We start from the raw sequence: 15792 nt of genomic DNA on the forward strand, positions 1-15792 counted from the left end.
CTCCGGTAGCAGGAATTCCGTCACTTCGCCTGGGAGACAATACAAGAGTCTAATCAACCTTATTGCTAGGAAATTTCTCCTGATGTGCAGCCTGAATTTCTCCTTGTTTCTTCCTGTTGCTCACAGATACTTCTTCCAGAACAACCCTCTCCCTCCTAAATACAGTACTTGACATCCTTTGAATCCTCTCCTCCACATCTTCAAGGTTCCTAGTTATAGTTATACTTTCTGAGGTTTCTTTAACCTCTCCTCATATAGTAGTCCTACCCACCAAGTCGTCAATGATCTCATTTTACTTATTGGACCCTCTCCTATTTGTCAAAGTTACGTCTGTGTTCAGGCAGAATTGTAATATTCCAAAAGTGGTTATATCCGAAAGTAGAACTATCACATCCCTAGTCCATGACATGATACTGTGCCTCTTTACATAAAATACAGTGTATCATTTGCTTTTTGGCTGCCATATGAGATTTCCAGCACATCCCTAATTTGCTATCCACCATCTCCCCTAACTCTGTCTTGGCTACTTTCCAGGCCTCCTTCCTCCCAAGAGATCTCAGCCTTGCCTATTTCTTTTAATGGAATATACTGATTTTCATTCATTGAGGCAAAGTCTCATTTTGATCATTCCAATCCTAATGATTCTGTGATTCATTTTTCTCATTTCTCTAAGACCATTTTATTCTCTGTCTCTGCTGTTTGTAGCTTAATATCACATTTTTTTTTCAAAGCTGTTTTTAGAATTCCTTCAGGCTGTGTAGACAATTTTGTCTCCCTGAACCATCTCTTCCTTGCAAGCATTATCATCTCACTCAGCCAGCACATATGGTGTCCAGAAGAGCAGGAGAAGCATGAGAGCGGGAAACCTCAGCTACAAACAAGATAGAGATTCTAAAGATGAACATTACTGACTCATCTAGTCACTCAGGACACAAAAGAAAAAAATAATGGAACAATCAGAGAAGCAAGGCTTGTCTTTTCTATTTCGGTTCCCTTTTGTTTTCTCAGTCTCCCAGTTTGGGAAAGAGGAAGGGTGTCCTTGTTGTGGATTGTGTCTAAGGCAGACTCCTTGCTAAGGTAATGGAGCAGAAAACTGGGGCCTACATTAAGGTATGGAAAAAGACCGTGGAACTAAAACGAACTGTTTAAAGTGCAGCTCTGTTAGAAATGTGAATCCATAAAATGGTCTCATGGGTACCATGTTTGTCTCTCAATAATTTCCAGATTAAATGTGCTCAGATTACAAATAGAAAGATAGCTTTTCTAACTGCTAGCACCACAAACTTGTCCCGGATTCCAGGAGTCAAGCTGGGTTCTTTCCACCCTGTACACTATCATCAGTAATGGTGGTTCTGCAGGCCAAAATTATATCTTTTGTTGGGGTCACCCAGGTGTTACCAAGGGCAGAATTTGGAGACAGTGAGATCACACTGTCACTGAAGCAACATTTATAAACAGTGGGGTCAGGCAGATGTCACTGAGGGCAGCATTTGGTCTGCAGAACCTTCATTACAATGATGATGCGCAAAGCAGAAATAAATCAGCTTGACTTTCAGAGCCTGAAGTGAGTTGTCATGATTGGTAGATAGAAAAAAACATTTTTCCACTTATAATCTCAGAACATTTGGTTTGACTGAGATACAATAAATATGAAATGCTACAATGCTATTTTTAACAGTTGCTATTCAGAGAACTGCTTTTTAAAACCAGAACTGTGACAGCACCAGGTAAAACAGGGCCTTGAAAAGCTGGTGAGCAGAACCATCACTCAAAGAAAAGAACACTGCAGACAAGGGAGAGGAAGTGCCAAGTGGAGAAAAGAAAGCGTATATTCATGGCACCAGCATGCATAGAGCCTGGGGAGACCCATGGGCAGGTCTTTGGCCAGCTGTTCACTGTCAGAACCTGATGGTGATGTCGATCAGTGTAGCACAATCTCTTGTACTGAGCTTTTGTGGTAATGCCATTTCCCAATATTCCCATTCAGGCATCTGCTCTGACTGATTGTTGCCTATAGCCAGTAGTAGTGTGGCTCAGAGGGAATGAAGTTGGTTAGTATGTCAATTTCCCATTCCCAAGAAGAATCCTTCTACACTATTATTCTTTTATATATTTACTTTGTGTGGCACCAGCATTATCTGTGAAAGGTCCAAGAGTTCTGCACTATCATAACCAACACAGGAACAGGGAGGAGATGATACCTTTCTTCAGGCTTCTGCAAATCCACCTTAGAATCGGGTGGAGTCCTGACTGCAATCTGATATTGGCTATAGCCAGCTGCCTTAGCAAGGGCTGGCCAACCCTGGCATATATGCAGAAAGCAGAGGAGGTGGCTGCAGAGAGAGCTCTGCAAATCGCTTCGGTTCTGGTTTGAACCCTATCCTTCCCATGTTTGTTTATTCCTTGGCAGACATGAAGTGTCTCAAGCGTGCTGGGTGTATCTCACACAAAAGCAGAATGCCCACTGTGGAGAGGACAGACAGCAACAGAGGAAGCATGCGGCTGTTATTGGGACCCCTTTCGCTTTCTGCTACTGCTGCACAGAGACATGCTTGTTGTTTTAGCTCCTGAGTGCCTGGGTTAATCAGGCAGCTTGACCCTTAGACATTTTTTGGCAGCTGTAGCAGTGCATCTGAGAGAAATGCCTTGATTTAACATACTGACACAGCTGGGCTCACTAGGCCTACAGCTCTTAGCCCCCGGCCAGCTTCACATCATACACACAGACACACATGCAGAGACACCCTATCCAAGAACAACAAAGAGGAACAAGCCTTACTGGCACTGGCTTTTCACATCTGGTGCTGTCCTCTGGTCGAACCTCAGTTTTTGTATTATGTGAATTTGTTGGGATCAATTCTGTATCCCTAACCCCATATAGTTTCCCAGGAATAAGTTGTAACAATAAAGAGGGTCAACATTTAGATCCCCTGTACCCTGTAGAAGAGCAGCTCCCTCCAAATCTGCAGTCTGTGCCGGACAGCTTAGAAGAAAGTGGTGTTATGTCAAAGTGAAGGATGTCAGCTCCCATTCCAAGGCAGTCATCAGGCTAAAAGAGAATCAAGGCACTGATGAGAATTTATGCAAGGGTGAGAATGGAGAAAAAGCAGTTTTGGGGACATTAAAGAGGAAGAAATAACAGAACTTAGTGAGAGATGGACTGTTGGGGAGAAGAACCAAAGTTGACAGACATTGAGGCCTGGAAAATGGGAAAGACAGTGAAGTTGTCAGGCAACCCAGGGATGGAGAAGAGAGGAATTGGAAGGAAAGATAATCAGCTCAGTTTGGGAAGTATGAACTGGCAATGGGACTTCTAAGAGGACACGAGAGAATTTGAGATGTGAGAATAAATAGATGGCAAGGGATTGGGGCAAAGATGTAGATCTGGGAATCATCTGCATAGAGGTGATATTTGAAACTGCAGGAGTAGATGAGTTTACAGAGAGAAAGAGTACGTAGAAAAAGAAGATGGCGGGCAAGTGTGTGGGATGCCACCAGAGAGAGAGAGAGTTCTGCTTAAATGCAGTTATGGGTAGAAGCATGATCCTGCCGCCCTCAGCACCTCACATGTCTTAGTGTCACACCTGCTGACTTTACTGACACAACATGTTTTTATCTATTAGTCCTGCAAACTTCACACAGCTACAGTGAGTGAGCTGGATTCGACTCTAAATCATGCAGCACTGACAGAGTCGGCAGCTAAATTCCGAGCGCAGAATCCTTATGTAAGAGGCAGAAAGAGAGCAGCTGGACTCTAAGGTCCTGGCTGAAGTTTGCAGCATTGGCAGTAAGAAACCATGAGCACAGTGGATCCAGAACTGTCCCTGAAAAACAATAAACATGGAATCCAGCATGTCATTTGACAATAGCATTTCAGACTATGACTGAGCTAAGGCAAAGGTTGTTCTATGCGAATGTCATATCAGACCCCTCTCCCCAGGATCCCAATTTACTCCATGCAACCCAGCTGAGAAAAATACAGGTGCCCCTGCCTGGCCATACAGCTGTCAGGAGCACCTTTCTGGCAACTTGCTGACTGAAATCTGAAGGCAAAAGGTGTCAGTCAACAGTTCAGAAGTTGCTCACATGTGCCTGAGTCTGTTAGTCATCAGCACATCACATGGGGATTGGAGACTACTATTCTCATCACTGAGGAGAGCTGGGAGTTATTCTGAACTTGTGCAACAGAGGGGAGTCGGGGAAGAGGAGGAAGAATTGTTGAAGGCACTGGAGTACTGAGCAGGGGAGTCTGGAGAGATCAGAATAGAAAGACAGGAGGGCCATGAAGTAGTCAGAAAGGATAGAGACAGAGAGCTAGGAGGGGGAGTCAGGAGGGATCAGGGAGAGGAGGAGGAGCAGTGAGAAGGGAATAGATTCATAGATTTTAAGGCCAGAATGGACCATTATGATCATCTAGTTTGAACCGAGAGTTCTCTGTGAGTGAATCCATTTTCAAGTAGGAGAAAGTGCTAATCTCACTATGAGAGTGATACTTCCCTGATAAAGGAAGCATAGTTGAACCGCACAAAGCCCAAGGAGAATTTATTCTTTATTCTCTTTGTGCCCCAAACTTTTGTACTAACTGTAGATTGGCCTGCAGAGGCATCTGCTTTATGAAGTGAGGGAGGACTGGATTCTTCTTGTATGTGGATCTCAGCTTACAGCTCAGTGACTGTGTGTGCTTCTCCAGTTGGGGTCAGTGTGTGAGATCCTGAGCTTAGCTTTGAACACAGTCCCCTCTGCAACGTCCCTCCCTGTGTGCAGTAGTGTCCTACCAAATGGCTTAACAAAGATGTTCTTCTTCAAGTGCTTGTTCACGTCGATTCCAATCAGGTGTGCATGCGCTGTGTGCTCGGTCGTCGGAAACTTTTCCCTTAGCAGCTCCTGTCAGGTTGGCTAGGGAGCCCTCAGGAGTGGCGCCTTCATGGCGCTCAATATATGACCCTGCTGACCCGACCCTGCTTCAGTTCCTTCTTACCATCCGTGGAAGCTTTGGAACTGCGTTCACTTGCTTGCAAGTGCTCCCTTAGCCGAGTGCAGGGGTAGGCAACCTATGGCACGCATGCCAAAGGCGGCACGCGACCTGATTTTCAGGGGCACTCATGCTGCCCGGGTCCTGGCCACCGGTTCTGGGGGCTCCTCTGCTGGCCTGGGGTACTGGCCGCCGGCCCACTGCCAGCTGGGGTTCTGGCTGCCAGCCCCGTTCAGCCCGCTGCCGGCCCCGGGTCCTGGCCACCGGTCCCAGGGGCTCCGCTGCTGGCCCGGGGTACTGGCCGCCAGCCCCCTGCCCACCGGGGTTCCGTCCGCCGGCCCCGCTCAGCCCTCTGCTAGCCACCGGTCCATGGGGCTCTGCTGCCAGCCTGCGGTCCCAGCTGCTGGCCAAGGGCTCTACAGCTGCCCCCAGCTGTGGCCCACTGGCCCCAGCCTGGAGCAGTGAGGGGTGCAGACAGGGGCAAGGGGGAACACAGCTCAGCACCCCCACCTTAAAAATTGTTCTAGCGCCACTGTGCTGGGATATTTTTAAGTCCTGATTTGCTGCTTACATCACTATCGCGCCACGTGGAACAGCGCACTGCGTTCGACGCTGAGATTAGAATGTACATGCAAGAACTGGAATCAGAATTTTCTGACAGATTTCAAGATTTGCAGTATAGTCAGTATAGGTCAGGGGCAGGCAAACTTTTTGGCCTGAGAGCCACACTGGGTTTCCAATTTGTATGGAGGGCTGGTTAGGGGAGGCTGTCTCCCCACAAACAGCCAGGCGTGGTCCAGCCCCTGCCTCCTATCCGACCCTCCCCCCACCCCCCGCTTCTCACCCCCTGATGGCTCCCCCGGGACTCCTGCCCCATCCACCACCGCCTGCTGCCTATCCCCTGACCACCCCTGGACTTCCCACCCCTGACTGCCCACTGCTGCCCCCTGGAACCACTGCCCCATCCAACCACCCCTTCTCCCTGTCCCCTGACCGCCCCCAGAACCCCGCCCCTGACTATCCCCCGCCGCCCCATCCAACCTCCCCTCTCCTTCCTGACTGCCCCCCCAGGACACCTGCCCCATCCAACCCCCCTGTTCCCCACCCTCTGACCGACCTGACCCCTATCCACAGTCCCACCCCCAACTCCCCTGCACTCTATCCAACCCCCCCTGCTCCCTTACCACGCTGCCTGGAGCACTGGTGGCTGGTGGCACTAGAGCCGCACTGGCCAGAGCACTGGGTCAGGCCGCGGCTCTGCAACTGCGTTGCCCGGCCGCCCAGAGCGTTGCCCCGGCGGCGCGGCAGGCTGAGGCTGTGTGGGAAGGGAGACAGCGGGGGAGGGGCTGGGGGTGAGCCTCCCAGGCCAAGAGCTATGGGGCTGGGCAGGAGGGTCCCATGGGCCTGATGGGGCCCGCAGGCCGTAGTTTGCCCACCTCTGGTATAGGTAGTAGTAGTGATTGGTGACTGGGATCGTTTGTATCCTATCACCCCACCTGGGGCTGCAAGGCATGTTGTAAGCCCAGGGGTTTAAGTCTTACGGTGTTTGAAGCCTATGTCCAATAGTGACCCCGACCACTCGTGCCTTAGGTGCTTAAGGGAGGCATATCACTCAGAGCACTGTAAGATTTGTAGCCTTTCAAGCCTAGATGATTTCAAGCCTAGAAACAAGAAGGAGCGGGACTTCCGTTTACAACAACTATTGATGGAAGCCGCACTCCGTCCTGCGGCACCGGACCGCCCAGCGCCGGGCCCGAGTTCGTTGGTGCAGAGCGCCCTGGCATCGGACTGCGACTTGGTGCCGAGGAAGGACTCCGGTGCCGAGGGTCACGCCAGAAATCCCCGGAACTGCAGCAAGGAGCAGTGCCCCGGCACCGCTCCATGTCTCTGGGGCCACACAAGCCGCAAGAGAAGACAGACAGAGGGCGCTCTCCTTAGAGGGCTGCGAGATCATCAGGGGATGCTCTGGTGCTCCAAAGGAAAGACTCGGCCACCAAGCAGCAGGAGCTCATGCCATCAACTCTGGCACCCCAGGTACCATGGAGTCCGGCACTTAGGGACTCTCCTGCGGGGCAGTGCCTGGTGGAGGTGTTGGAGCCACCCTCCACCCCGGACACTTTTGGGGCTGCTAAGAACCTCATTGAAATTACAGCGCCTCAGCCCTCGACCATCAGAGAGAAGCCTCCGGCACCACCTAGACTGGTACCGTCTAGAGGTAAGCCTGCGATGATGTGGTGCTTCTTGTCCCCGGACCAGCACCGTTCCTGATCCGCATCCCCACAACACCACTCCTCAGCACCACCCATGGTACAAGTTCGCACAGCACTGGGAGAGAGAAGATCTACGTCTTTGACACCGAGGGGTCAGCACCGATCTAGGACACCCTCTGAGGATCAGCACCATCCCATGGCACTGGGGCACAGCACCCATTCCCCGACACTGTACATGCGGCACCGGTCTCAGTTGAGGGACAGCCGGTACCTATCCTCAACACAGTCATCGTGACACCGATCCCCAACCTTCTTCACGGCACTGGCCACCGGCACTGGAGTCGTCAGCACCACCTTGGTCTTCACCCTTGGGTTCCTCGGACTCCAAGGCCAAATTGTTTTATTCAAGGCACAGAAAGCATAGGTCCGGGAGGCGCCAGAGAGACGTCAAAACAGCATGGCAGCTGCAGTGGCCACCCCCCAAACAATGGCCGTTCTGAACCCCCTGGGCTTACCACGAGGCCCAGGGTACCCCTTCGAGGGCTTCCAGGTCAGTGGCCTCGGGACATCACCCCTCCCACTCATTGAGGAATAGACCTGCCCCTCGGGCAACGGAAGTGGCCCTCACCAGATTGCCCCCTCAAACTGCAGAGCAGTCGGGGGATGCAGCTCCAGTGCCACCTGTAGCCCAGGACACTTCCGACTCAGCTGGAACAACAAGGGAACCTAGCACAGCCCAGGAATAACCAGGGCAGCTTGCGGGGCCATGAGGACTCTGTACCCCAGTTGCCTCCTCATCATCGTCGCCTGATAAGGCGGTGGCAGGAACGTCAGCCTCAGGTCCTCCATTCATTGACCACAGGGCTCACCAGGACCTACTCCACTGCATAGCCTGTTATATGGGTCTACAGGCAGAGGATGCAACCGAATCAGAGGACCCAATGGGGGACATCCTCGCTCCGGAGGGTCCTTCCAGAGTGGCACTTCCAATAATTAAAACAATTCAGAATAACAAGACCCTGTGGCAGACTCCAGACTCCATTCTGCCCACTGCCAGGGGTGTGGAGAGAAAATACTTTGTCCCCTCCAAGGGATACGAGTTTTTATTCTCTCACCTACATCCCTGCTCCCTGGTGGTCTTGGCAGTGAATGAAAAAGAGCACCAGGGGCAACAGGCACCAGCCCCACAGCCTAAGGAGGCCAAACGTATGGACCTCTTTGGCAGGAAAGTGTATGCTGCTGGGGGTCTACAGCTGAGGATAGCCAACAAGCAGTCTATCCTCAGTAGGTATAACTTAAACTCTTGGGACGCTATGTCCAAATACAAAGAGATGCTCCCTGCGAAGTCAAGAGCGGAGTTCTCAGCTCTGGTTGAGGAGCGGAAGGTGGTGGCCAGGACATCCCTTGACGTGGCCAACTCGGCGGCCGACTCAGCAGCATGAACCATCTCCTCAGGGGTGGTCATGAGGAGAACCTCCTGGCTCCAGGCTTCAGGTCTTCCCCGAGAAGTCCAACAGACCCTACAGGACCTTCCCTTTGAGGGCGCAGGGCTGTTTTCAGACCAGACAGACTCGAGACTCCATAGCCTCAAAGATTCAAGGGCAACAATGAAGTCTCTGGGGATGCATATGCCTGCTACCCAGAGAAAACCTTTCAAGCCTCTACCCCAGCAGCAGCAGAGGCAATATCAACCCCACCCAAGGCAGGACCCTTACTGCCATAGGGGCAAGACCTATAGGCGTAGGCTGTCTAATCAGTCATCAAGCCAGGGCCAGGGCCGGGCTAAGCCACTGTCAGGATCCAAACAAGGGGACGCCTGAGGATGGCATGCCAAACTCCATACCGGATCCTTCCCCCTGCTTTCTGAACCATCTATCCCACTTCTACCATGCGTGGTACCTTATAACATCGGACCGTTGCGTCCTTCGCATAGTAGAGGTGGGATATTCTCTCCAATTCTGCTCCTCTCCTCCCTCCCACCCCCCTTCCCTGTCCCTCTTCAGGAAACCTTCTCATGAGCAACTCCTTGTACAGGAGGCGCAATCACTCCTTGCCTTAGAGGCAGTGGAGGAGGTTCCTCAGGAGCTATGGGGCAAGGGGTTCTACTCCTGTTACTTCCTAATCCCCAAAGCAAAGGGGGGGGGTCTCAGACCCATCTAAGACCTGCGAGGACTCAACCAGTTTATAGTAAAGTTGAAGTTCCGCATAGTCTCCCTGAGCTTGATAATTCCTTCCGTGTATCTGGCGGACTGGTATGCCGCCCTCGACATGAAAGATGTGTACTTCCACATAGCCATTTGTCTAGCCCATAGACATTTCCTGAGGTTTGTGGCTGATCACAAGCACTACCAGTTCATGGTGCTCCCGTTCGGTTTATCGACAGCCCACTGAGCGTTCACCAAGTGCTTGTCAGTGGTCACAGCCTTTCTCCGCAAGAGGCAGATACAGGTGTATCCCTACCTCGACGATTGGCTGCTGCGGGGACGTTCCAGGGAGCTGGTGGAGTCCCAAGTCTGGTTAGTCACAAATACTGGGTCTCCTCCTCAATGTGGACAAGTCGACGCTGTCACCGACCCAAAGAATAGAATTAATTGGGGCAGTGCTAGACTCGATTCATGCGAGAGTGATACTATTGGGGTCCAGATTCCAAGCACTAACAGGAATCATTCAGACTCTCAAGTTTCAGAGTAGCAGCCGTGTTAGTCTGTATCTGCAAAAAGAAAAGGAGTACTTGTGGCACCTTAGAGACTAACAAATTTATTTGAGCATAAGCTTTCATGAGCTACAGCTCACTTCATCGGATGCATGCAGTGGAAAATACAGTGGGGAGATTTGTATACACAGAGAACATGAAACATTGGGTGTTACCATACACACTGTAACAAGAGTGATCAGGTAAGGTGAGCTATTATCAGCAGGAGAGTGGGGGAGGAGGAAAAACCTTTTTGTAGTGATAATCAAGGTGGGCCATTTCCAGCAGTTGACAAGACCGTTTGAGGAACAGTGTGTGTCGGGGGAAATGAACATGGGGAAATAGTTTTACTTTGTGTAATGACCCATCCACTCCGAGTCTTTATTCAAGCCTAAGTTAATTGTATCCAGTTTGCAAATTAATTCCAATTCAGCAGTCTCTCCTTGGAGTCTGTTTTTGAAGTTTTTTTGGTTGAAGAATTGACACATTAGGTCTGTGATCAAGTGACCAAAGAGATTGTAGTGTTCTCCGACTGGTTTTTGAATGTTATAATTCTTGATGTCTGATTTGTGTCCATTTATTCTTTTACGTAGAGACTGTCCAGTTTGGCCAATGTACATGGCAGAGGGGCATTGCTGGCACATGATGGCATATATCACATTGGTAGATGTGCAGGTGAAGGAGCCTCTGATAGTGTGGCTGATGTGATTAGGCCCTATGATGGTGTCCCCTGAATAGATATGTGGACACAGCTGGCAACGGGCTTTGTTGCAAGGATAGGTTCCTGGGTTAGTGGTTTTGGTGTGTGGTTGCTGGTGAGTATTTGCTTCAGGTTGGGGAGCTGTCTGTAAGCAAAGACTGGCCTGTCTCCCAAGATCTGTGAGAGTGATGGGTCGTCCTTCAGGATAGGTTGTAGATCCTTGATGATGCGTTGGAGGGGTTTTAGTTGGGGGCTGAAGGTGATGGCTAGTGGCGTTCTGTTATTTTCTTTGTTGGGCCTGTCCTGTAGTAGGTGACTTCTGGGTACTCTTCTGGCTCTGTCAATCTGTTTCTTCACTTCAGCAGGTGGGTATTGTAGTTGTAAGAACCCTTGATAGAGATCTTGTAGGTGTTTGTCTCTGTCTGAGGGGTTGGAGCAAATGCGGTTGTATCATAGAGCTTGGCTGTAGACAATGGATCGTGCGGTGTGGTCTGGATGAAAGCTGGAGGCATGTAGGTAGGCATAGCGGTCAGTAGGCTTCCGGTATAGGGTGATGTTTATGTGACCATCACTTACTGAAAACACCATCCTAGCCACTATGGATGTAGAAGCCCTCTACATCAACATTCCACACAAAGATGGACTACAAGCTGTCAGGAACAGTATCCCCGATAATGTCACGGCAAACCTGGTGGCTGAATTTTGTGACTTTGTCCTCACCCATAACTATTTCACATTTGGGGACAATGTATACCTTCAAATCAGAGGCACTGCTATGGGTACCCTCATGGCCCCACAGTATGCCAACATTTTTATGGCTGACTTAGAACAACGCTTCCTCAGCTCTCGTCCCCTAACACCCCTACTCTACTTGCACTACATTGATAACATCTTCATCATCTGGACCCATGGAAAAGAAGGCCTTGAGGAATTCCACCATGATTTCAACAATTTCCATCCCACCATCATCCTCAGCCTGGACCAGTCCACACAAGAGATCCACTTCCTGGACACTACGGTGCTAATAAGCGATGGTCACATAAACACCACCCTATACCGGAAACCTACTGACCACTAGGCCTACCTACATGCCTCCAGCTTTCATCCAGACCACACCACACAATCCATTGTCTACAACCAACCTCTACGATACAACTGCATTTGCTCCAACCCTTCAGACAGAGACCTGGGTTGGGGGGCCTACCTTGGAGATCTACAGACTCAGGGCAGGTGGTTGCAGTCCGAGATCCTGCTCCACATCAATATAAAGGCGCTCAGAGCAGTGAGTCTAGCCTGCCAGACCTTCAAGGACAGACTTCAAGATCAGTGGGTGGGGGTGTTGAACAACAATACCACCACCATGTTTTACATAAACAAAGAGGGTGGAGCCCGCTCCTCCCCCCTCTGTCACGAAGCTCTCCAGCTTTGGAATTTCTGTATAGCCCACTCAGGAGGCCTCCAGGTGAATAATCTCCCAGGCCTGCAGAAAGAGATAGCAGACCGTCTCAACAGGTCATTTCTCAACCACGAGTGGTCAGTCCATCCAAACGTCTTACATTCCATCTTCCAAAGGTGCGGCTTTCCCCAGGTGGACTTGTTCGCCACTAGGACTTGTTCTGCTCCTTCCAGAAACACAGTCCGGGCTCTATCCCAGACGCATTCCTGCTACCTTGGGAGGACCACCTCATGTACGCCTTCCCGCTTTTTCACAAGGTGCTGCTCAAGATCCTCAGAGACAGAGTACACGTGATCATGCTGGCCCCAATGTGGCCACGACAACATTGGTACTCCATGCTTCTGGAGATGTTGGTGGACATCCCAATAGCACTGCCACTTTACCCAGATCTGAACACACGGGACCATGGTTGCCTCCTTCACCCAGACCTCCAATCCCTTCATCTCATGGCTTGGAAGCTTCATGGTTAAATCCAACAGAGCTCCAATGCTCGGATTTGGTGAAGGAAGTGTTGCTTGATAGCAGGAAAACCTTCCATAGGGCCACTTACCAAGCTAAGTGGAAAAGGTTCTCATGCTGGTGTGAGCAGTGTCACACATCTCCACTTCAGACATCTATACCACTCATCCTGGAAAACCTACTACATCTGAAACAGCAAGGATTGGTAGGATCATCCATCAGGGTACACCTTGCGGCCTCTTGGCATTTCACCCGGGAGAATTGGGGTGCTCTGTATTTGCCAACTCCCTGGTGGGCCATTTCCTAAAGGGTTTGGAAAAACTATACCCACACTTTTGACCACCTGTACTAGCTTTATCTCAATCTGGTCCTCTCCAGACTAATGGGAGCCCCGTTTGAACCACTGGCTATAGGCTTCCTTCTGTATCTCTCGTGGAAGGTAGCGTTCCTGGTTGCCATCACTTCAGCCAGGAGAGTGTCTGAGTTAAAAGCACTGACCTTCGACACCCCCACAACCCCCCACCCCCAGTCTTCCATAAGGACAAGGTACAGCTCAGGCCTCACCCAGCCTTTCTGCCCAAGGTGGTATCTCAATTCCACATTGGACAAGACGTTTTTCTACCAGTCTTCTATCCTAAGCTGCATGCCAATGCGCGGGAGTGGAGACTTCATTCGCTAAACGTCCAGAGAGTGCTAGCGTTCTACACTGGGCGCACTAAACCTTTCAGGAAATTGAACCAACTGTTCATAGCGGTGGCAGGTCGGATGAAAGGGCTTCCGGTCTTCTCACAGCGCATTTCATCATGGATCATGGACTGCATCCATACTTTCTACGACCTCGCCAAGGTTCCAGCTCTGCCTATTACAGCGTACTTGATGCTGGCTCAAGCCTCATCTGCTGCTTTCCTGGCCCAGGTGCCCATCCAGGAGATCTGCAGAACGGAGACCTGGTCATCTGTGCACACGTTTACTACCCACTATGCCATCACACAGCATGCCAGAGAGGATGCAGCTTTTGGCAGGGCAGTTCTCCAATGAGTGGTTCCTTAACTCTGACCCCACCTCCAGGGAGAGCTTGGGAGTCACCTGATTGGAATGGACATGAACAAACGCTCGAAGAAGAAAAAACAGTTACTTACCTTCTTGTAACTGTTGTTCTTCGATATGTGTTGTTCACGTCCATTCCAATACCCTCCCTCCTTCCCCTCTGTTGGAGTAGGTGGCAAGAAGGAACTGAAAGGGGGGTCAGGTCGGCAGGATCATATATTGAGTGCCATGAAGACGCCACTCCAGGGGGCTCCCTAGCCGACCTGACGGGAGCTGCTAAGGGAAAAGTTTCCGATGACCGTGCACATGGTGCGCGCACACCTAATTGGAATGGACGTGAACAACACATCTCAAAGAGCAACAATTACAAGAAGGTGAGTAACTGTTTTTTCTTTTCTGCTTCAGAGCACTGAGTAGTATGGACGCCATGGTACTATTAAGTGTGTTTTGTGACTTGGCAGCTCAGAACCAAATGCTTTTTCCTTCACTTCCCATCTACTTCTACTTCTCTCAGAGCCAGGCACAGGGGCACTCAGGACAAAAAGCTGCATATAGAAGGAGTGGCTCTTGCAAGTGCCTGTGGGCTCACTTATCTCCCTTCTACCTTTTTGGAGCTTCCTGCTGGCACTACACATTTCTTCCCACATTCAGGTCGTATTTTGTGGCTCCCATCTCTGAGCCCCAGTGGCCTATATGACTTAGTGTCTCTCAAGGCAGCTAAACCTTTGCACTGGCCTGGCCTTTCCATGCTGATCTCGTTCTAATTCAGTGATTTTATTTGCCAGGGTAACTTCTATAGAAGGGCAGTTGAATGGATTTCAGAACAGCCTTAGCAGTGCAGCATCCTGTGAGCCAGGCACAAAATCCACAGGTGAGTACAGGTCCCACAGACAAGGAGAGAAGGGTAAAGGAATGGAATGATGGAGTGTGTTGATCTCCAGCAGTTGGCAGGGAAGGGGCCGACCCTCTGGCTAGAGAAAAAGACACAGTTGCTTACCCTGAGTGCAGTGGTTTGCAAGTAGCAGCCCTGGGGCTGTCTGAGGGTGGAATTCATTCCTCCTGGGACACTGTAAAAAGGACTTACCGAGGGGGAGCTGGGGCTGAGTCTGGCAAGGAGAGTTGGAGATGAAGGATCCCTAGAAGCAGAGTTGAAAGGAGAGCTTGGCTAAAATGAGCCACCTTTGCTTTTAGCTTTGGCTGAGGGACATTCTTCTGTTTCTGTTTAGCCTTTAAAAGGCCAAGGCATTTTTTACTTTTACTTTTCTGTCTTGCAATAAAGCCTCTCTGTCCAGAAAGGGTTACTTTAGGGATGTCCCATGGATTTGTCTTCTCTAATTTTCTTACTTCTCTGGTTCATGACTGCTTAATTCAAAGAGGTTTCTCTGGGACTGGTGTCGAGGGAACAAGAATCTGATCTTTTTCCACTGCTTCAAAAGTGTCTGCAGAACAGATATGTTGTTGGTTTAGATGAACCAAAACTGTATGTGATATTATTGCCAGGGCCCTGTGTATTCTGTGATGCTGCAGCCATGGAATTTGTAGCAGAATTGAGCTCCAGAATCTGAGCTTTAATTTTTAAAGAATTATATTTTTAGCCCTTATGGTTGCTGAGAAAACCATGAGAACATGACATGAGTGTCTCTGATGCACTGATTTCTGCCTGAGTCTGCACAGCCTGAAACAATAGCTCAAAAAGAAGTGACCTGCCCCATTCATCTCCAGTTGGGGGGTTAGCTCTAAAATTTAAAGATGACATTTCCAATATTAACATTAACAATTTCATTGCTGATCCTTTAGAAAAAACATCTAGCTAATGTAAATTCTTGTACAATTCCAAACTGCCTCCCACGCTTTACCACCTGCAAAGCCTCCGGCTTTCCTACCAGCAGTTTTTACAATAGTTAACAGAAAAATCTGCATCCCACTCAGCCCTGATAGTGTGAGTGGGGACAGTGTAAAATGAGATTCAATATGAATAAATAACACAATTTCACTATTTTCATGTATATGTAGTTGCTGCAGAATTTCTAGTTTGCACAACTCAAGACCTGTTTGCTGCAGAGTTTTGGGGCCATGATATACATAGGGCTACAGATTAAAAGCCCAGTCCTCAGGATCTGACCCAAAGACACTGATTCCAGTCCTGGAGCTCCCAACGAGAAAAAAGAGTGGGTGCTTAGCACCCACTAGCCACAGCTGTTTGGGCAGCTGCCACCAATCAGCTGTTCAAGCGGCTGAGGGAGGCACTTGTGGGAG

At 49.9% G+C, this 15792-nt stretch overlaps 1 protein-coding gene across 6 annotated transcripts in view; it reads left to right on the forward strand.

Moving 5' to 3' along the window:
- Nucleotides 1-15792, forward strand: part of TTLL5 (tubulin tyrosine ligase like 5) — a 213984-nt gene that overhangs the window by 171312 nt on the left and 26880 nt on the right. For 5 of the 6 annotated variants that reach the window (XM_074955972.1, XM_074955974.1, XM_074955976.1 and 2 more), the window contains one exon: nucleotides 14322-14407. The exons of the other annotated variant lie outside the window; for it this stretch is intronic. In XM_074955972.1, coding sequence (XP_074812073.1) covers nucleotides 14322-14407 — 86 coding nt within the window. The remainder of the gene's footprint in view (nucleotides 1-14321; nucleotides 14408-15792) is intronic. 6 annotated transcript variants of the gene reach the window in all.

The sequence above is a fragment of the Natator depressus genome, chromosome 6 (assembly GCF_965152275.1).
Source record: "Natator depressus isolate rNatDep1 chromosome 6, rNatDep2.hap1, whole genome shotgun sequence".
Classification (NCBI taxonomy): Eukaryota; Metazoa; Chordata; order Testudines; family Cheloniidae; genus Natator; species Natator depressus.